Source organism: Xiphias gladius, chromosome 17 (genome assembly GCF_016859285.1).
Source record: "Xiphias gladius isolate SHS-SW01 ecotype Sanya breed wild chromosome 17, ASM1685928v1, whole genome shotgun sequence".
NCBI lineage: Eukaryota > Metazoa > Chordata > Actinopteri > Istiophoriformes > Xiphiidae > Xiphias > Xiphias gladius.
In genome coordinates, this window is record NC_053416.1 from 23,451,913 (window position 1) to 23,475,685 (window position 23,773).

Below are 23,773 nucleotides of genomic sequence, written 5' to 3' on the forward strand. Positions count from 1 at the left end.
TAAGCACAAATCCCACAGCCTGTGTAATGTCAATGAACACACACAATAAATAGAATGTAAAACACCACGCAAGACAAATGCAGCCTTGTTTCACGTTAGAAAACAAAAGAACGAAGAGTCAAGTCTAAAAAGGAAAGAGGTGGAAGTCTAACAGGTATGCTTAGATCTCCAGTAAAAGATAATGAGACTGCCAAAATAGACAACCAAAAACAGGCAGCCTGAATTTTCTGCCGAGCAGAGGCACAGGCCCAGGCATGTTTCCACAGTATACAAAAACACACAGCATTCATATTTAAAACACAAATAAAAAAATAAAAAAAACATACAACTGAAGACCAAATGACTGGAAATCTGCATTAAGGACCAGTAATCTGAAAACTCTCAAGCACTCAAGCACACTAAATACAGTTATCCAAATAAAATCAAGATAGAAGTTTAAAATGGAGCTAAAACTTTTAAACTTTAAACCCTAAAGGGGTCAAACACATTTAATCTCTTACAAAGAGAGAGCAAAGAGATACACTGACAATGCTGAGTTTTTCTAAACATCAATTTGATTATAATCTTATCTTTCCGCATCTTATCTTTAAGTAGCTCTGACCTCCTCTGAGAAAAAACTCAAATAAACAATATTTGTTTATGTAATTTCTGCTTAATAAGGCTTCTGATTTATTTGTCTCTTTCTTGCATAGGGTTCCTGAATAATAAACTGACCGTAACTACAGACTGTTAATACCATCCCTACGTCCTCTATGTCTCCTTTTGTTCAACAATCAGGGACTCCCAGAGGCACAGTAGACCAAACTGTGCCTTTGTATTGCTGTGACATCAACCTGGGCTCTCATACTTCAATGTAGGAGAGAGGGCAACAAAAGTTAACACTGAACAGAAAAAGAAAATGATAAACAAAAGAAATGATAATAAAACACACTGTGTACTAGAGAACAAACCATTTCCACATCAACACCTTTAGAGTAAAAATCTATGATTCATTATTACACACACTGAACCAAACATAGAAGTAAATAACTAAGCCACATTTTAAATCAGCTTGGCATTGCATCTTCCTCTGTTAATGTAATCTAAGTCAAATGCTTGCAATTCACATGTGAAACAAAAAACAAATACAGACTTTGGTTGGGCAGCTGGGTTGCAATAGTTTCTTCTTCCAATAGCGCTCATTCAAAGTATAGCCATACATATGACTTGTGCTTAACAGCTATACCACAGACAACAAGCAGCTCTGTACTAAATATCCAGTAAATTTCAACAGCATAAAAGTTATTATAAACCCCGAAGTTCAAAACAAAATACCTCTCATCTTTAAGCTCTGGAGAGGGTATATTATATTCCACTTGCAGCTTGCCAACCAGCTGTTACAATGTATTAATTCATAGACACTCCTAAAATAGTCATAACCCCCACTAACTAAAACCTGCACAGCTAGTACAGCCTTGTCGATTTCACACTCTGATTTGTCTTTGTTGCAGTGATGCTTTAGGGTACTTTTGGATGTTGTCTTGCACTTACTCTTCTCCAAATTATACTTGTTTTCAGTAGGTTATATTTTTTTGTCTCACTATTTTCAATGTTTTCGATAATATTTATATTGTTCAAAAGAAATGCAGCAGATCTTTATTAGTATATATAATTATCTGCATTCTCTCCAGTAGATGTAACCCACTACTGTTGAATCTATCTGATCTATAAAATTGCCAACATTTCAGAGGACCTCTGTCAACTTTGGCAGTTGGAAGGCAACTCAAAACTCATGTTTCAAGCCATTATATTGCCAAGGTGCAGCTGCATAAAAAAGCTTAAACCTTGTTGGCACGTTACATAAGAACAGTAATCAAACTGTTACTGGCAGTGCCTGATGGTACGAATATGATGGAAACCATCCAGCTAATCTGCATAAGGTATTCGCCCAAGCCATGTTATAAAATACTGTAACTCACTTCTGACTGGCTAACCCCTTTCTACAGAAATTTGAAAATGTATCTACAGGAAATGAAATAGATCAATGAAAACTGAAATGGCCAACAGCAAACTTAACAAAAGAAAATAAAACCAACAGCAACCGTCTATGTAAAATGATGTAGACAAACTGTTTTTTTCCAGTCTGTATTAAGATAAATCTTAAAAGGTATTCCTTATGGACCATGTGCAGTAAGGACATGTCCTTAACTTGTACCGTAGCCAGGACACTCTGAGACCCACTTGGTATTAACATGCATCCTAGGTACTTGGGTTGGCCGGCGTTCAGGCTGCCTGTGAGACCAGCAACGAGAACGGAGGCCATGTCAACCCAGCCCTTAATGCTGCTCTAATGCAGTGCTCAGTGTCACCATAGTGTCACAGAAGTCACTCAGTATACATGAAGGCATTTCAGTTCGCTGCAGCCAGCATGCTGTAGTGTTTGTCAGCTTAATCCAAGCAGCGGAGACAGATGCCCCACCTTGCACTTCACTCCACGGGGCCGCTGCTGCTGCTGGCCTTAACCCCAGCCCTGCTAATGTGCAGCCAGGGAAGCTTGGCACAGTTCTTAAAGAGCTGCTCGATTGCAATGTGACGCACATGCAGCTCTGATGCCAATGAGTCTTTCTCCTGCACGGCCACAGTCAGCTCCTCGAAGACCTCTGTGGAGAGAGAAAGGCAGAAAATGTGACTCAGCGGTTTCATTCAGACAGAAGGTCAACTTATACACAACCAAAAAAATGGGAGACACAAACAAGATAAAGAAAATCAATAATAGTGATTACTGAAGGAGCAGAGGGTAAAGACAACATGACAAAAACAGAATCGGCTTAATACACCCCCAGAAAAAAAAAAAAAAAAAAAAAACAATACAGAAAACTGACATCTTCAGTTAACGACTGTGTTATGAAGCTGAGGGACCCTCTTTTAAACATGTTTATGGACATGGAAATACTTCCAGTATAACAAGTACTGTAGATCATAAAATCTTGGGCTTCCCTAAATTATTTAGGCTGAGAAATAACCTCCCCATCTGTTCTGAGAAAAGTAATGAAAATATGTGAAACTGTATTCAGCCCTCAGGATATGTCAAACATGTAGACCAGGCACCCACTAGACTTTGCTCTGGTGGAGGAAATCTCATATCAGCTCATGTAATTTCCCTCTTGACACTGGCCAGAGTGATAATTTGACTGGTCTGGTCACTCACACTGAAAGAGGGGAATGATTGGATTGTCAGTTAAGCAGGGAGTGTGCCAACCCTTTCACAACAACATTCTATAATGGTAATGCTACATCAATCATCCCATGGTGTAGTGGGTACTAGACCTTACTGAGGAGGGGAAAAAAAAAAAAAAAAAACTTCTGGTGCTAAAGATAATATGCTTGTAGCTTAGCTGTTACTGTGTGTAGCAAACAATAGGCCTAACTGATGAAGAATGGAGTGAACAGACAGACAGGGTATACATGAGCGAGCACTACACGGTGCCTGATTCAACCCAGCTGGTCACATGGAAGGAGACGATGTGTTGACTAGTGAAGCCTTCCAGTCTCTATTAGCCCCTGCTTTATTGAGTCTCAGGTTCTGAATCTGTGGCTCAAGCTCAGACTGGGTATGCTGCGAGTTAAAACACTCTTTATTAATGCAGCTTTTTCCTGAGGACACCAAGGATTTAATGTGGGGATTTATTAGAGATTAGAGTTTAGACTGAATATGACAAAAAAAAAGTTGAATTGAAAATATTGATGACTGAGACTGCTGAACTTGTTAAGATAGTGTGTTGAAAGCCAGTAAACATCACTTACTTTGAATTTGCATCAGTAGCTGGGCATTCAGCTGATGGAGCTCATCCACACTCATTTTAGTCACTAAAAGGAAAAGAAGAAAATTTTAAGTAAAGTGTTAGAGGTATACTGTATCATGTCAGTATGTCATTTCGCTACCAATTAGCCATCAATTTAAACAATGTATGGATACTGTACAATGTCTGAAACTGGATGATGTGGTGCGATTTCTGTATGTTGATGATGACTAGTTACTTTGCAATTTGTAATTTGTTCATGACCTCTTTTAAATAACTGTATACAGGCATATTTTTGAGCAATATCCTAAGGAATGTGGTACTTCACTGTGCTGCTGCAGGAAAGCTCTGATCTATATGAGCAGAACAAAGTGCCATCACTGTCTGCAACTGATACTACTAACCAGCTACTAACAAAGCAATAGAAAACATGAAGCGATTACATAATCATGAAACACCCCAAATCATTGTTTCCTGTACATTTGCAGGTTTAGGATATTCAGAACAGTGAATGCTGGAGGTTGATGATAAGCTAAAGTAGAGATATACATAAACACAAATAAATGCAAACCACGTACATGTGAAATGCCTGTCATTTTTCATTTAAAAGCACAGAATCTGAGTAAGGGCCGTTTAGAAGGCTCTCTCACATTCCTGATCTGTAATCATAATCAGCTTTAGTAGTGACAAGACATGCCAAGGTCATATCTCGAGGTTATAGGAAAATTATCTTTTCTCTAGAGAACTCACAGCAAAGAGGAACATGAAGTGCAGACTAAGTAATATAACTTCTGCCTGAGAGAGGCAGAGGAGTGCAGCTATCAATTTCTGTTGACATATTGTCTACACTATCTTTCTTTCAAAAGATGAAAAATAAAATCTGTTTACTATTAGCACTACTAGTGCTTTATTTATGTTTGATAAAAAAATAAAATAAAAATAAAAAAGCTACTAAAGTTGTAGGTAAGAAAGAGAATTCTACTTAAATATGCTCACATTCATCTCGGCTGTGGCCCTGGTGTCTGAGCTGTGTCTGTCCTCCCCCTGATGAGTGGTTCCGGCTGTGTAGTCCTGTCCTGCCATCACTGGACCAAACGCCAGATTGTGACTCATGCAGAAGCCCAAGCTCCTCCGCTGTGTGGCACTCCAACATCCCCATGGCATAATCAGGAAGCCCTGTTGCTTTGCCCGTGTCCCAGCAGGGCGTGTAGCGGGGCACCTGGGCATCTGACTGAGGCAGCAACTTACGGTCACTCTGCTGGCCATAACAAAGAAGCTTAGTCCCCCGTCTGCTGAGGCCATTGGAGGAGACAGAGTCTTTGTTCTGTGCATACTGGATGATGCGGTTCAGTTTCTGGCTGAGGGCCAGCTTCATGCCCTCGTATGCACTTCGAGAGACCTTGGAACGTGACAGCTTCTGGTTGGCAATGAGATGACATTTATCAAAGCAGTCTCTGTGGCCACGCAGGGACTTTGAATGTAACAAGGTCGCAGAGGAGACACCTGCATTCACACAAACAAAAAGCAGTGAGTCGATAGGTCAAAGTTATGAGTGCAAACATACAGTGCACTTAAACATCCAGGATTCCTAATGCATATAATAGTACATAAAATAGTTGACAGGAAATAAAGCAGTGATCTCAACAGTGAGAGACAGAGTACTGACCCAATGAACTTGCCAGAGTAAATAAAAGTAAAATAGTATGAAAGCTAGCTAAAACAGGTAGACTGACCTATCGCAGTCTACTAGATTAGCCCGTAGAATGTTGCGATAGTAGGGATAACAGATCCACCCAGTCTCAATGCAAACACATAAAGAATATTTGTAAAAATGTTACTGAGCAACAGAAGTGAGAAAGGTGGATAGAGTAGTCTCTATTCACAGAAGCAGCATTTCAATTCTTAATATACCTGTACCTGTCAAAAAACATATTACAAAATGAATACAATTTTAAAAAGTCTCCACTTTGTCTTGTTGTTTATCTTGTATAAACACATACGCTGGATTTTAAGTATCCTGTCTCAACAGAGGATGAACCTGGGTCTCAAAAACAGAACAATCCTACCTTTCTCACTCAAAAGGGAAACTGAAAAAAACACTTCAGTACGTGGGCTGGTGTTAAAAATTTATGACTACATTCCTTGGAAATACCGCTATAAAAAAGAAGTAATGCTTTCTGGATCCAGTCAAACAGGGTCATTGTAATCGATTAAGCTTGCAAAGAAAAAATTAACACAGAACAAGGGGCCCAAAATTAAAAGAACCTCTGAGCAAAATGGGCCAGAGCTTGATAAACAAAAGGTAGCTAAGGCTGAAAGAGAGCGCGAGTGTGTGCGATAGACAGCAGATGAGGCTACAGTAAGATTGTGCTGCACATGGGTTTGTGTTACAACCTTCTTCTCGTGGCCTACATTTCTCAGCAGACAGACGTTCGTGTTGGAACCTGAGGTGAAGAGGTAAGTCACTGCTGTCCAAGTAGATTCAAAAGCTCACTTAGGTAGGTTTACTTCACATGCCTCTTTCAGTGCTTTACCAGCAGACAACATGGTCTGGTCCACACATCATTTCTAACACCATATGAGCACAGTACAATGAATACTCATATACACAGAGCCCTCATAATTGCTGTGGTCTGCAGGGCATTCTTAAGGTTACACACGCACGCACGCACGCATGCACGCACGCACACACACACAAAAGAGTTGGGGTTTTGGTTTCCTTTGTCAGTAACTGACAACCTCTGGCTGACAGGTCCTAGACAATACAGGAAATAATCAAATCGTAAATTACTTTCTTTTTGACAGTTTCAAAGATTCTCTGATCAAAAAGATACAGTTTTAAAATCAATTTACTGGAAAAGTCAGGAGAGACCCTTTGCTATTTAAGGCATAATTTAGGATAAAATATGAATAAGGTAAAAACATATAATCCTAAATGTAGATGTATGAAGTGAAAAACTTTTAAAAACCACATTAACGGCAAGACTGACGAGAAGAAAGGCAAGTTTAACTATTTATTGGTAAGAAAAGTATGAGAAATGAACAACAACAGGTTTTTAAGAGCTGTACTGCTACAAGGAGTACTTCCTACAAGCATCATGTTGAAGGAAACTGATGTTCATAAATCAGTACTTGGTCTGATATGTATTCAATAAAACATATTAATTATAGTTAGAGAGAAATGGTACATTTAATTTTAAGTGTGCACAGCGTGGTGGAGAAGAGAATGATCATCTTGACCTGCAAATTCTTAAAGGCCTGGAAGGAAGTAAATTTGTTATCTTTCAAGGGCAGCTAGGGAGAGAGTAGAGAGAGACAGGTACATTATAGTACCAGTGTGCAGGTGGGAATTTTCCTGATAAGGACGAGCACCTCACATAATTATGCGTTTTCCTAGCAACCGCCATAGTTACGACAGCAATATTAGACAAATCAAACAACCCTGTGTGTAACTGTTGAGTGTTAAGTAATATTTCACGCCTTTAGGAGGAGCATAGAGTAAGAGGGTTAAAGGAATGTGTCAGAAAAGAGATTCTTGGTTCTGCAGACCCTCTGCATGCCAGTGCTGTATTTTGTACTCTTTATTTTTATTTGACGAATAAAAATTGTGTGATTCAGTATTAAATTTCCTGATTTCTTGACTTGTCATGAGAAAGAATGAATAGCAAAATCAGTTTTTAGTAAGAATTTGCCGTAAGACAGTGTCTTTGTAATATTTATCTGTGTGCATACTGCCTTATGAATGGCCAATGAAATGCTCTACTAATAGATGCAGAAGCTTTCTGCTTGTCAAACAGCCATGTTATAATCCGATCAGTCTCAGTCTTTAGACTACCACAAAAACACATTGGCTACCACTTGCTTAGCAGAAAAATCATTGGCCCACAACCAGGGCAGTTCATCACCAGCCAAAGACCTCACTGCAGCTAAGCAGCTTAGCACTACTGCCTTTCATGGTAAGTGCAGGCACACTATTCACTGAAGGTGATTCAACATTACTCGGAAGTGACAGCCAGAGACATTAAGCACAACAAAACTGATGACCAGTGAGCTTGTTTTTTCCTGCTCTTTTGTGAGGAAAGAGTGAAGGTTAGTCTCTCATTGAGTGAAACAACTAACAAAGATAAAGCAAAGACACAAGCTTAGGTCTGACGAAGACATGTAAAATACAAACACCTGGTGTTATTCATACTTTTCAACTGTTAATCGGTTATTCTTGTGACCAAATATAAATAATTGTAAACCAATAGAGGGAGAAATCAGAAATCAAGTAGCCCAGCTTAACTGAAACAAGAAATAATATTTCTGATGGGAAAAGAAATCTAACTGGGATCATCTTTGACTATTGTTTCCATAAAAATTAAATGAAAATTTATATTTCAGGTGAAGTGAAATCCTTAACAGGGTGTGTTATAGCCAACAAAATCACAAGCTTTTAGTCACAAGGGAAAGAAAAGAATATGGGGACAGAAAAGTTTAGAAACTAGTTTAGGAGCAACAAAACTCAGGGACAGACTGATGACTTTTAGGTTAGATAATTATCAATAGTGAAGTAGCCCAGGGAACTCTCCCAACATGATGCCATAATAATCCTCAGGCTGTAGGGAGAAGACATCCCTCTGTACGATGTATTCCTGCTCTCTATTTAGTGGCCACAGTTTTGCCCTGTTTTAACTCAGACTTCCTCTCTGCAGACTTGGTTTTGTGGTTTCCATCATGGAAAGAGCTCTGCCTAAAATTTTGATACTTGCAACTGTGTTTGTGGCCTTTATTTATGTGTCCTTAACATAATACACACACACTGTTGTGTTTTACATTCAAGTGCATTGAACAAAGTGGTAAGGTGTCAAAAATAGCTGCATGATAAAGCTTGGAAGAATGTGTGGTCAGCAGCTGAAGAGGCCAACTTGGACACCAACACAGAGCTGACATGAACAACAGTGAACTCAGTGACACTTGTTAACCACCGCAGAGCCTCTGCAACCATATCTACAGACTAGCTGTCATTACAGCTAGCTAAATTGAAACTCAGCAATAGGTATACCATCTGCTTCAGCCTGGAAGACACCTGACTAGACAGCACACACATTTATCAACTTATTTCCACTAACATGGTGATTCCAGAAGAACATTTGGCACACAACAGTAGACAGCACATTGAACAACAGAAACTACTTTTAGAAAACACAAAATTGCAAGAGTAACCAAAACAGAAATAGGGATCCACCAATCAATAATTTTCCTTGATAATGTATGATGCAATTTGCACAGAAAAAGTAAAAAAAACTGATTGCAAATGTCCAATTTGGGTGAAATCGTGCCACAGAACAGACACATGCAACACAGACTCTAAACTCCTGAGACCAATTTTGTAAATTCTCACACCAGCGACGTCAATGGACCCGGTTCCAGTTAAATCTGAAACATGAGAGTATAATCAAATAATAATCATAAGCAATGAGCAACTGGATCACGAGTCGAAAAATGAGAATCCTATAAAAACCACGCACTGTATGAAAATTCTGACAACAAAAGGCGATTGTTGTATATATATATGCTCTAATTTCCCAATGTCTGGTTTGATTTCCCAAATTAGTTAAACAAGATAACAAAAGTCAATCATTTCATTATGACAGACTTTGCATAGGATAACCACATCTGATCTAAAAATGTAATCATAATAAATCAGGCTAATCCTGTCAAAACATAATGAATACCTGTAATTACAATGACAATCATCTTGTATGGAATATAAGTGATACATCCCAGCCACTTATGAATTATTCTGTTGAGAACAAAAACTATTTATTCAGTGATTTAATACTGACAAATGTATTTGCTTGTTTTATTACTCCTTGAAGATATGTATTATTCTCTCAGCACTTTACAAGCTTGTGTTTTTGGGAAACCCTTTACACATACAACTTTATTATTAGTATAAATTATTTAAATATAGCTCAAGAATGCATCTGTTAGGGCTGTGTTTATGGTCACTGAAAACTGGCTATCTTCAGATTCTGTTTATACAATGCAGTCAGTAACACTCATCTTTTTCCGGGTTCCAATTATGTAAACTGTATTTTTTTTAAGTCAAATCTCTAAAGCTATGACGACGTTTTTGTGAGCAAACACTTGTGAGTAAGTCACACATTAGACCAGAAACAAGAATATGTTAAGAAGATAATAATAAATAAATAAATAAATAAATAAAAATAATAATAATAAAAATAAAAAGTGTAAGAAGAAGTAATATTTCAGAAATTAAGGAATAAACTTTGCTCACAGAGGGGATTATATCTCAAGACTAACCAGGACTAATCAACAAAACCATATAAGAATGGAGAATAATCCAATGTGACAACTGCCCATGTACAGTATTTTATATCTTGTTAATAATATTGATAGTTAATTATGCATCCTATCCTGCCTCTTTTCATACAGGGCAGATACTGTACAATGAAACCTATGGAAAATTGATTCTGTAACAGAGATGCACTGCTTTCCTCTGCTGTGGCTGCTGTCTAACATTTACATTCTGCATGTACATCACTCCAAGGTGGTAGAAAAAGTTGTTGCTGACATTGGCAAGATATCACATTGAGTGGTTTAGACTATGTAAGTAAGTTAGTATAGAACTTCACAAACCTGCGGTGAAAAAGCCAATTATTTTAGGGATGTAGACAATAAGGAATTAACCCCATGAGAGAATTTATTTATATTTGCTGGGCTAATGAAGACTATAAACTCTGAAAAAGAGGCTATTTATTCAAGCCAATGATAGATCACATAGAAAGCAGCCGATTATACACAAACTATTATAGTACTAAATTAGAGGGGCTCAGCAAGGTAGACCATACAGTAGGTTCAGAAAATCTCTGGACCCTAACTGTGTTCAATCATACAGCTGCCACAGGCAGCAAAATAATTAGGCCTCTCTGTACACCCCAGGGTGGAGAGTTCACCAACAATGAATGAGCTGTTTATAGGAGCAGGCTACAATAGTCCCTGTAGAGCAACAACCACAATGAGCATCAACTGCATCATTCCAGCCTCTCACTGTAGGAATTTTCTGTTTTTTCACTCCAAACTCAGCTGGTAATATTACTTGCCCTCAGGAAAAATTTGGTTTTCTTTATGTTAGCAGATAAAGAAATGGTACAAGAGCTTTGCTGAAACTGGCTGCTCAGCAGATGTCTTGTCTGACAAGTAGTCAGAGACAACCAAAAGACCAAAAAATGGGAAAGCTGTCTGTGCGAGAGGCTTGAGGTTACAATACTTACTAGTGTCATATCTCTCAGATGTTTCCAAAGCACAGCTTGTCACCTCTAATAAGGCCAGTTCATTAACAATAGCATAATTTAATGGTTTGAATGAGAAACCAGATCCAATAGATAAGTCTGATGAATAAGTGTCATTGTTATTGATATCAAATTTGGTCATTTTGCTTCCATTTGAATACTTAAAAACAGAGCTAAAATTTTGCCAGCTAGCTTGCTGTATGTTTCTGTTAATATGCAAACTTTATTGGTGTTTTGACTGACATGAGTATAAACAGATAATAGTTTAAAAAAAAACACGTTTAATTTGGGGGAGTCAAGTATTCCTTTAATATGACTTTTGCGCATCAGGTATAGTATTTGTGATTTTAAACTACCTACCAAATCTCATTTTAATAACATATCTGACAAAACAAATGAATGAAATGTACAGTGCATTCATTTTTCACATTTTGTTATGTTGCAGCCTTATGCTAAAATAGCTTAAATTCATTTTTCCCTCATCAGTCTACACTCAATACCTCATAATGACAAAGCAAAAACAGAATTTTTACACATTTTTAAAAATATATTGAAAAGGAAAAACTGAAATATCACATGGGCATAAGTATTCAAACCCTTTGCTATGACACTTGAAATTCATCTCAGGTGCCTCCCATTTCTCTTGATCATCTTTGAGATGTTTCTACACCTTGATTGGAGTCCACCTGTGGTAAATTCAAGTGACGACATGATTTGGAAAAGCACACACTTGTCTATATAAGGTCTCACAGCTGACAATGCATATCAGAGCAAAAACCAAGCCATGAGGTTGAGGGAACTGCCTGCAGAGCTCAAAGACAGGATTGTGACAAGGCACAGACCTGGGGAAGGCTGTAAAAAACAAATTCTGCTGCACTGAAGGTTCCAAAGAGCAAAGTGGCCTCCATAATTCTTCAATGGAAGAAGTTTGGAACAACTAGGACTCTTCCCAGAGCTGGGAAGAAACAATATTCTCTGTCTGATGAAACCAAGATTGAACTGTTTGGCCTCAATTCTAAGTGTCATATGTGGAGTAAACCAGGCACAGTTCATCACCTGCCCAATACTACCCCAATGGGGAAGCACGATAGTGGCACCATCGTGCCATAGAGGTGCTTTTCAGCAGTAGGGACAGGCTTGACTGATCATGGTTGAGGGAAAGCTGAACGGAGCAAAGTACAGAGATCTCCTTAATGAAAACCTGGTTCAGAGCGCTCTGGACCTCAGACTAGGTGGAAGTTTACCTTCCCACAGGACAATGACCCTAAGCACACAGCCGAAACAATGCAGGAGTAGCTTAGGGACAACTCTGAATGTCCTTGAGTGGCCCAGCCAGAGCCCTGACCTGAACCGAATTGAACATCTTTTGAGAGACCTTAAAATGGCTGTCCACCGATGGCGATAGGGTATTGAGTGTAGATGGATGATGGAAAACAACAATTTCAACAATTTTAGCATAAGGCTGCAACATAAAATGTAAAAAAGTGAAGGGATCTGAATACTTTCCAAATGCAATGAAAACAGTGTATTTTGTGCACACTCTAATTAGGGGGTTTTTGTTACTGTACCTACACGCCTTGGCTAGGTGGGGGGGTCAAGCTATTATTATTATTATTATTATTATTATTATTATTATTATTATTATTATTATTATTAACCACTTACTACTTATTACACTTATTACTATTATTAACCATTATCTTATAATCTTTGGTATCACAGACTTTTAAGAGTTGTGTTTGGTGCCAGGTTTCTCTGAGCAGTCATTAAGAAGTCATGATTATGACATTTCCTCTGAAATTTACTAATTCCTTTTATTTAAAACAAGTAGCATCACTTCCCAAGAAAATAAACAATAACTGGAAACTGGCTGAACTGGCTCTTGGTGATTTGGTGTGGGGCTGCAGTAGCTCCCTTGTTCTCTGCTGTACTGTGCTGACGCTCAAGGCTGTGTAACAGTGTGTAGTACACTACTCAGATGGTGCAGTAAAAAAGAAAAAAGAAAAAAAAAAAGAAAAAGAAAATAAAGATTTATAAGTACGAAAGGCCCAGTGAGGCAGTGGTTGAGGAATATATAAAAAGACACAATTTCCATGTGGGGCTTTCTGATGGAAACAGCACATATAGGCCAAAGCAGTTTCCTCAGGAAACAACCACTTGGAGGTACAACAAAGACTGCACTTCCTGAAAATTCTTCCTGCTTCAAACTGTGCTTAGAGCTTTTGCTACAGACAGCCTTCACAGCTACTTCCATACTTGGTGGTACTGTGGGCTGAAACCTTGGTGATAAACAACTCCACACCCTGTGAACATAAATGTCTAGCTCCAACCTCATACAATCTAACAGAATCTGAAGATGGCTAATAGTTTTTATTGTTAGAGGATCTTGTTGGTGCTTCAGTTGATGTATGTAACTCTCTAACGTCAACTGTGAAAACTGTGTCAGCAGCTGACGCTAAACGGACAAGTCTGAACATCTCCATTTCATTCAAACCTCCTAATGTATCCTTAAGTATAATCAGTTAACTAATATAGGCCAGCATTCTGTAGCGACAAAATTACAATGTTGCAGTGGCCATTTAGACCTGAGCATAACCACACCAATAATGCGAACAAAATGATTTTAAATATATAAAGTTTAGAGACTTAAAATGGGGCACTCCACTGATTTTACATATGAAATTTTAGTTTACTCATCATGAGGAGTATTATTCAGCCTGTGAAAATATTGTTTAATGTCTTTTGTGACTCTGAAGCATACTTTGTAGAAATAACCTGATGACGCCATTAGGGTTGGGCCTGGGTTGAATTTGAGACTTAAAACTTGTAAAAGAATGCCTGATTTAATGGAGGTGTGGAATTTGAAAGAAGGAGGTAGGATAGTTTAATTAAAGACCCTATCAAGTTGCAATATGGGAAATGTAGGATCCAACGTTTTTGGAGCTTGTCCCATACTACGGATTAAAAAACAGGCTATATCAGCCATGCTGATCCTATTTTTACCAATCTGTCTCTAGTGAGCCCCCAAGCTTTATGGAAATGCAATATTAAAGCACTGGAGTACCCCTTTAATGCAAAGGCAAGCACAGTCAAACATGAATATACAGAATCAGTGTGATTTTAATACTAAAAACAACAATTCATTAAACATGCTGGTTGGGTCAGCTCCCCTCACAACCAAATGTTTACTTCATGAAATCAAGTTAACTGGTTGCCCCGCATGAACCTTTTTTCTCTTTATATGCAATCTTACATTCCACAGCATTTTGTTGCCAAACATGTGGTGGCTAATTTAAACTGCATCATTTGATTTAAAATTGGTAATATATTTATAACATGCAAATACTTATGTTTTTGGTATGTATTTACACTTAAACATGGAAAAAAAAAATGGAACATATGTTTCGCATCAATTACTCAAAAAACATTTATTTATTTTAGTTATTTGCAGCTGTCCACAATTCTGATTGGTGAGGGGCATCTAGAAGACACTGCAATTTTTACACCAATAAATCAAGAAATAGGGCATTGTAGATATTATTTGGGGTGATGACATTTTCCTAAACAGCTCTAATAAATTTACTTGATAATTTGTTGTTTCATTGTTTGAATTCAATTCATGCAGACAGTAGTAAATACAGAGGGCCTTTACGTAGTGCATTGCAACATACTGTCCTGGTTAGAAAAAAAAAAACAGAAGCAATTTTGCTTCATTTTCTTCTAATAAAAATTCAAAACCAGCATAGAGCAAGAAGGCAATGAATATTCAGCAGCAGCAATTCACCCTTGAGATAGCATGATATGGGTTAGGACAAAAAGACATTGGGGGGATGTGTTTGTGTGTGCAACGGGATATGAAGACCATTCCCTCTTCTTCATATTTTTGTACTCTCTGCGTGCTTGTGTGGTGATCAAACTTTTGCTCTCTTCTCGTTTAATGAAAGATGGCACAGGATGAATGAGTTTTGCAGCTATTCGCCATACATGAGCAGTCAGCAGTCAGCAGGCACACGACTTGGCCTTAGTTTCACCATGCCTAAAGTAGCCAGATGCAGCCTGGGAAACCCCCCTTCCCATCAAAGAAACACTCAGCTACATCAGAGACATGTGCTGGTCTGCCCCCCCCCACCACTTACATAAGAGCCACTTAATTGCCACACACAGGATACATGAAAACCAGCATCCAAGAAGCACACAATATTAAAGATGCAAAGGTAACTTAATTTTGTCTAAATAATGAAAAGCGTTGGCTACACACAATTACATAAATGCCCCCAGGATGCAATTTCCCTAAACATATCATCCTTGTTGAAACATTAAATGGAGCAGGTGACACCCCAACTGAGCCACAAAACCAACCACTGCCTTTGTGGAATGTCGACATATCCCCCAAAAGTTGGGTTCTCTCTTTTAAACCTTATGTCTGAAAAGGATAGGAAAATATAGAAATAGGAAAAATATAAGGGTGACCATGAAAACTGTACTTAGTTTACAAGCATGCAACAGTATGCCCAGCATTCAGCTGCTGGGGGAGCAATGTGAAAACAAGTGAAACTAAGTCGTACTATATGTAACATTATTATACAGTTCAATCATTTACTGAGGCTGTTTGTTTTTAATAAGCAGAAAGTCTTATAATATCAGTTATATTTAGGTTTCTGATAATACTCTACGTGCAACCCAGCAAACCCAGGTTGCATCCTTCTACCATATTTAGATTATTTTTCTACTCAATGAGGATTAATGAGCTTGCAAGCGCTTATTAATGCAACTTAAAGTTAAGTAACATTCTAAGAGTGCTTGTCTGAGACTGTGACTGATGACTCTTGTACAGCCCACAAAGAACAAATTGATTTATCAATACCCACACACTCAGTTCCCTTAAACCATTACAGAATAGACCTATAGATCTTTCATGCATATGCATTTTTTCCTGATGTCAACAGATTGATATACCCTTCTGGGAGCTCTTAAGACAGCTTATATGATACTGTTTTACAAGTCTTACACAATCATGCTGCGCAGAGATGAACACACACTTCTCCATTGCAGAAAAGAGTCTTTGTGGATCAATGAGACAAGTGCCAAATGAGAGGCATATCTAACCCCTTCTGGTTTCCCATTCTTCTTCAAATAGGTCACTCATTAATTAAGGGATGAAAAAACTTCAAACACATGCTCTTGAGTTAGAGTGGAACATCAAATAGGAGAATCACAGTGGCCTGCTTTAGTGAGGACTTTGGTCCTATAGGCTCATTATCCTGCACATACAGTTAGGTACATAAGTATTTGGACATTGAAACAATTTCCATACTCTTGCCTCTGTACATCACTACAATGGATTTGAAATGAAGCCATCAGGATATGTTTGAAGTGTGGACTTTCATCTTTAATTCAGCTTTAATTCAAGGAGCTAGAGATATCACCATATGCTGAGTTTCCTCCCTTGAGATGCTTTGCCAGGCCTTTAATGCAGCCGCCTTCAGTTGCTTCCCTTTTGAAGGTCTTTTTTTCAGGTGAGTGACTTGGCCATTGAAGAATATTCTTCTATTATTTCTTTGCCTTTAGAAGCTCTTGGGTTGCTTTTGCAGTATGTTGGGTCATTACCCATCTGTACTGTGAAGCACCGTCCTATCATTTGTGCAGCATTTGGCTTAATCTAAGCAGGCAGTATAGTCCCATACACTTCAGAATTTATTCTGCTACTTCTATCAGCAGTCACATCACCAATAAACACCAGTGAGCTGCTTCTACTGGCAACCATACATGCCCATGCCATAACACTGCCTCCACTATTATTGACTGATAATGGTTGCCTTAGATCATAAGCTGTTCCTTTCCTTCTCCATACTCTTCTCTTCCCATCATTCTGGTATAAGTTAATCTTGGTTTCATCTGTCCAAAGAATCTGATTCCAGTACTGGGCAGGCTTTTTTTTTTTTTTTTTTTTAAAGAGGTTTTCCAATCTAATCTGGCCTTTATGTTCTTGACACTTCAATCAGATCTTGTTTCAGATCTATTGTGGTGGTGTACAGTGGCAAATTTACGAAAATTGTGTCATTGTCCAACTACTTATGGACCTAACTGTATATATTTTATGTTGTTCCTTGATAGGATGAAATAAGTGTTTGTGGACAGCAACTGGATGAGACATCAGCAAATCTGAAAGGTCCTCAGACTCTATTACAGGTCCTGGTGCAAGTGCATATTTACTATGATGGGAACCGATGATTAAAAAGAAATTGGATGTTTCTGCAAAAGTTATTTACTGTGTGATCCAAATACTACAGAATAGGGGTGCAGCAATATACTGGTTCCATGGTATGATAAGCATCAGTTCACGATATACCATGGTGTGAAAACTGACCATACACATACCATATACATTTTTGTTCTGACCAGTATTGAACAAAAAAAAAAAAGCAACCAAACAGAGAATCTCGTCTGCGCGTAAACATTTACTTTCCTTTTTGAATGTCTGTCAGACTCAGCAACTGGCGGCATACACACACACACACACGCAGCGGAGAAAATGGCAGAGAGAAGTGAGAATGATATCATCAATCCCCAACCACCAAAAAAGAAATTAAAATCAGCAGCATGAGATTACTTTGGATATCCCAAAAACGAATGTGGGGTTGTCCTCAAGAACAGATATAAAGTTTGCAAAGAATGCGGACACAAAGTGGCCGCCAAAGAAAAAACAAATCAAATATGGTCGCCCATCTTTGATAACACCATGCCTTCGTGCACATCAGAGTATGTCTCCCGTTTTTAACTATAACGTTAATCTCTCATGAAAAAACATGTTATGTTTAAATGTTGATCATAAAATTTACAAATCAAAATAATTTTCTACATCCCGGCTATCAGCGACATTTGTCTGTCTGTCCGTTCGGTAACCTCTGACTTAGAAGCAGACACAAACTGAACCCGATCTGAGCCCAAAACGAAACACAGACACAAACTTTTCCAGCTCAGGGGGCCGACGTAGAATCTTTTGTTGAAAACTATTTTCAGAATCTTTTGTGAATTTTTAAGAGAATTTGTGATGGCATTTCTCACTATTTTCAGAATTTTTACAAACCAACCAATCAATCGATTAATAACCGACATCGGTGAATGTGTGTGTGTGCATATTCAGGAAATAAAAGCATGGAGAGGTCACACTGTGGTTAAAAAAAAAGTGAAGAGCTCATTTTCCCCTCCACATCACTTTGTTTGGTCTTTACCCCAGTGGGCAAAAAAACAAAATTTGACCCAAATCCTATTTCTTACCTTCAATGCTGAGTTCAAAGCAGACATGGCAGAAAGATAAGGTCCCTGTTTCCGTCTCTATCTTGCATACACTGCAGATATTGTCATCATTCAGATCAATGTTCACAAACTGCTCCTCTTCATCCATAGTGCTTCTGTGGAAAAACAAGCAGTGAAAGACAGCACGTGGATAAATACCAGGAGCCTGCACAACCTCCATCTCTTTTTTGCTAATTAGGTCACACTTTTAAATAAACTTATTAAAAATGCAATTTTGGTCGTGTCAGTGGGGGGAATATTTTCTGGTTCAAACTATTTTTGGTACAAATAAAGTAATTTAGAGGCAAGGCAGTGTCCCCCTTTTTTTTTTTTTTTTAAAGATTTTTTTCTTTGGGGCATTTTCCACCTTTACTGGAGGAGGCCATATTTAAGAGGCAGACAGGAAACGGGCAAAGAAAGGGACATGTAACACTATGACTATGACATGTAACACAGGTCCCTGGCCCATACTAATACGTGAACATTGTGATCATGTGGCAAGCACTGTTAACATTCAGTTACCAGTGTCAGTGTCATTTTTAACACATTTTTAGTCAGTGATGTTATGGATTCATTACCACACAAGCTGATAAAATGGTACAGCTAACTGTAGCTGTAACAGGGCAGCCAGTGTCTAATCCCTGTGCCAACATGCTACTGGGTCCCATGGCGTTAAACACAATCTTATATCATCCCCGCACAGGAACAATAACAATCCAAACATTAGCAGTAACATCCTAAAACAACAGTTGCCTGTATGGGAAAAGAGTGTATGTTTGAAGACTGGACTCACATTTATATTTAATACATATGATGACTGTGGTTTATGTAAGGTGACATATGGACAGTAGGGATTAACTTCAAAACATTCAGAGGAGTGAACTGGATCATTATTTTTGTGTGCATCTCTATTCTTAGTGTACAGTATGAAAACTGTATTCCAAAGTCTTGCTTCTAGGAACCACCTACCAGTAGAAGTCATCCCAAGTACAAACATTTAGACTGACATGTATTAAAAACTAGACATACGAAACACATTTGTTCAACTGCATAACATCCATAACTGGTAAAAACCCTGAACTGTCCAAAAGAAGAACAGTTTCAGAGACTGACAAAACATTTAGTAATATTGGTGTCAGTGTGACAATATCATATCGCATGAGACCGTATTGTGGTGTCCATATCATTCATTTTTCCAACCACTAATCGGAATATGCAACACTGTACAGTTGTCTGCATCTACAATGCTTTTAATTGCATTTGTGAAATTGATTGTTTTGATTCTAGTAAGCTTAATGTTTCAACTGAAAATTCAAGCTTTCCTACTTTACCAGTTACAAGAAAAACGGTCTGAACGTCCTTTGGGGAAAATTCACTTCAACATCAACTTCAACTATGAGAAGCCAAAACTTTGACCAAAATTGAAAAGTAAAAAGTAAAAACCAGACATTTTTATTTAGAGAAAAAAAGTATTTTAAGTGCAACTAGGTTTCAAAAACAAAACAACTTGACACTTTCTCTTGTGACATAGCACAAACGGTAATGAGAGGGATCCTACAGTTGAGTTGTGTTGAGAGCTCCGCTTCCCTGTTGTTTTTGAGAACATGAAACCTTTCAAGTCAAATGGGGCACTGACAAAGCACAACATTTTAAAGAGTTATTTAACTGTACTTAACTGGGTTATATTCTTCGTATTTTCGAGCTTTCAGAGCACCAAATCTATACGATTAAAGTTAAGACACTAAAATACTGCCCAGAATTAGGTATATTAGCAGACACTCAACAGTGTCTCAGGAGAATAGCCAGTCATAGCAATAACGGAGTCGGGTGCTCGGATTCCATTTGAACTCTTCACTCCGTTGGATTCGCGTATATAGTTAACCTTCGCCACTGCGTATGTTTCTCCTTGGCAGCGGTTTAAATGCCTTAAGGCCTGTTGAATGCTTCTTCGGCTCTAGGTAGTTTGCAGTAACTCGAGAGTTTATATCGATATCTATATATATATCTACATATATAGATATATATATACCCACCCATATATGTGTGTGTGTGTGTGTGTGTGTGTGTATTTTAACCGCTCAACAAATGCTTGCTAACAAGAAGTTAAGCTAGCAGTTATAATACAATCATCCTCCGAGTAGTCTGGTCTGGATGATTCGTGACCGTTATTTGGCGTTGTTTAACAGCGAGGTATTTAACAAAATAAGGCAGCCATCAATTTCAGGAAACCACTTTTTAGAGAAACTCACCTTTAACGTAAAAACTATATTCGGACAGCTATTCCTTTTGTGTGGACACCTCGGTTCCCTTTCTCGTTCGCCTCAGTGGGCACACAAACATCAGGCAGCACTACGCGTCACGGCAAATCCAGAGGAGTCACAGGAACCTCTCTCGCCTCTCAGCGGAATGACCCACTAGTTGATTTGATGGGTGCTAACAATCATCAGTAGTTTATTGTTGCCTAGTCTTTTCCTATTAAAACACAAACAAACAACATATATTATTTTTGAGAATAAATACACACAATTCCTTCATGGAAATAGGTTTGTTTCAATACACAGACCACCTCTGACATTAGTAGCCGTGCAAAAACCCCTACGGTTAAATGAAGGTAATTCTTCCTAGCGTCATCAAAACCTGTGCGTATCAGGGGCAAAAGCAGTTCGGTTTAACTGAACAAAGTAATGTCTACACTACATCGATAGTGAAGCAGTTCCTCCTTGTTGATCATATGATGTATTCAAAAAAATGCATATGCTTCCGACGTCCGCGTGTACACGTTACGTTACTTCACATGAATCAACACGTGGGGAATTCCCGCGAAAGATCCAGAGGAACAGCCATTAAAAGCTTATGTCCGCAAGATCCCCGACCGATCACACCGGATAATTCCAGGGTTCCCCCAACTTCCACCTCCCACTTTCACCCCTGTGTGCCATTGCTGTATTAGACGAACTTACTCAGTAGAAATCCTGAAGTTGTCTGACAAGCATAGTATTCAACTTACTTTAACCAGTGGTGGATGGATGGATTTGCAGATGGTAATGTCACATAAGGCCACTCTGCAACTCAACGCATGTCGGACTGCCAACATTATGCAATCAACACACCTCATCTCTTTTTTGGCATACAAGAGCAATGGCTCTTCCAAATGATTTGACCTCGTTAAATAAACATTTTCACGATGACAGCTGCCCACGATAAACTGTTGTTGTTGTTGATGTTGATTAAAAAAAATCAAATTATAATAAAAAACAAAATATTGTTTGGTTGTTAAAAGTTAATTGAACACTGTCATCATAAAGCTGGACTGTGATTGGATGAGACTCAGTAATAATCCTCTATACAAGCCTTTATTCAGCTCTTGCAAAGACTTTGCGCCATCTCCCGGCCAAAGAGCAGTAGTACAACTGCCACCAAAACTGCTCTTCCTTCTGTTACCTAAAATAAACCTGGATATTTAAAAAAGTCCAAAAGGTAGTGAAACAGCTCTCTCTCTTGCGCGCGGGCGCTATCTCTCTCTTTCTCTCTCTATCTCTCGCTCTCTGCATTGCCTCCATCTTGACATGCTACCAAGAATACTACCTTCTATGTAGATATAAATTGTTGCGCAATACAGCCATACCAAACAGGTTACACACTATATCTGCATCCTACGTGTCCTGGAGCAGTGAGCAGAAACCATGTTCACAATGTAGGCTAAAAAAGACTAAGTTTGTGTGGCCCCATCCCTCTCTGGCCGCTTTGGCACAGTCAGCTGTTCAGCCACCTTCATTGTGTGTCTAAACCGCAAAATTAAACACAGAGGCCTTTATTATGCAGTCTGCCAGAATGAAGCTGTTATCAAATGAATTTGCAGCGTTATCCTAATAAGTATGCTCCAGAGAGCCTAACTGAGCGTTGGAGCAGTAAAACTATATCCAGAAGTCCTACCACCCACGAATCTCGCAAACAAATCATACTACTGTTCACGTGCATTAAAAAGCCAACGCTGACACACGGCTACAAACCCTACTATCACCCAAATAAGCAGACAACATCATATAACATAATACTGCTTCGACAGACCAACCTTTATTTGCAATCATGAACACGTCAATCTATTACAAAGGGGGAATCAAGGGTGCCAAGACTGATTTCATCAAGAAACAAATCCTGACATGTCCCAGTGCTGCTCCATTAACAAACAGGAGGGACACATGTTGACACAGTGGCAGTACACTGGTGACTGTGTGGGGATACTCGCATGTATTCTGCTTTACAGATGCTTTCCCCCTCACTATAGACTTTAAGTTTACTACATTCAGTGCTTATGTTCTCAGACTTAAACTTTCCAGGAAAACTAGTTGTCTCTCCTAATGTACTTTGATTAGATAGACAAGTTAGACCACCCGGTAAAAAGCCAAATTTAACGTATTAGTGATTGTTAAAAAATGCCAAAACTAATGGCCATGGGATTGGTAAACTCAGTTTTCTTAAGTCTACATAACATCAATAATATATACAATTCTTTCCTCTACTTAATGAACTTAAACTATCTGCCCTCATGTCTATCATCATCAATAAGTTACTTTCCATGACATGTCAATGGTGTATTCAACCTTAACCATAAATCTTATAATTCATCCATGTTGAGTGCGCCCACATCCATGTTTTCACCCCGAGGCTACATCCACATGTTACAACTCGCCTGACACCTTAAGAGACACAGTCTCAGGTCTTGTTCAGCAAGTTCTGTGAGGTTAACACGAAGTGAGAAGAAAAAAAGAGTGGGAAGAAAAACAGCAAACAGCGCTCTGCATGAGCTCTATTGTCCCAGCAACCGGTCACAGTGTAGATCAGATGTTATTACCATTTAGCTGTTAGTTTTTGTTTTCAGATAATCTGCAAATGAAACTGATGTGAGGAACAGCGTTTGGAGATGATGGAGAAAAAGAATAAATCAGTATTTTTTCTGAAAGATATAGTTTGATTTTTGTTCCCTTTACCAATGGTGCGGCATTTAACCAACCTATTTATTTATCACTACATTCTTGATAAGGTCCTTGCATCCCTTCAGTAAACGCTCTGTGGTTTATGTGGGCTTTTTTTGTTGGTCTGATGGAGCACAATGTGAACATGACTCATCATAGTCAAACAAAGGAGAAACCAGACACCTTGTCTGACAAGAAGGAAGTCTTGCAGTCTTTGAGACACTCACTGATCATATATTTTAGCCTGTCCAGATAACTGGCCACAACAATTATTAAGAAACTCTGACAGCAAGAATTCTTTTTAGTTGCAATATAGTACAGAAGCTGAGTCCAGCATTGTACTGTATTGTAAGGTAATCTGTAAAAAGCTTTCAACAACTATCAATAATTATAACCTCTACTATGAAGACATATTTTTTATAATTAA

General features: G+C 38.4%; 1 protein-coding gene across 5 annotated transcripts; it reads right to left on the bottom strand.

The window, feature by feature from the left end:
- On the bottom strand, window positions 1-21,491 carry c17h21orf91 (chromosome 17 C21orf91 homolog). 5 transcript variants are annotated; one of them, XM_040151297.1, is made up of 6 exons: window positions 21,381-21,491; window positions 20,623-20,845; window positions 18,356-18,489; window positions 4,776-5,282; window positions 3,784-3,846; window positions 1-2,639 (listed from the first exon to the last, which is right to left on the bottom strand). In XM_040151297.1, the coding sequence occupies exons 3-6, from the start codon at window positions 18,480-18,482 to the stop codon at window positions 2,467-2,469; spliced, it is 870 nt and encodes a 289-aa protein (XP_040007231.1). In that variant the 5' UTR covers window positions 18,483-18,489; window positions 20,623-20,845; window positions 21,381-21,491; the 3' UTR covers window positions 1-2,466. The 5 variants fall into 5 exon arrangements, with proteins under 5 accessions (XP_040007231.1, XP_040007234.1, XP_040007232.1 ...); XM_040151300.1 differs by having other exon boundaries at window positions 21,334-21,387; XM_040151298.1 differs by lacking the exon at window positions 21,381-21,491 and adding an exon at window positions 21,071-21,245.
- Window positions 21,492-23,773: the final 2,282 nt, after the last annotated feature.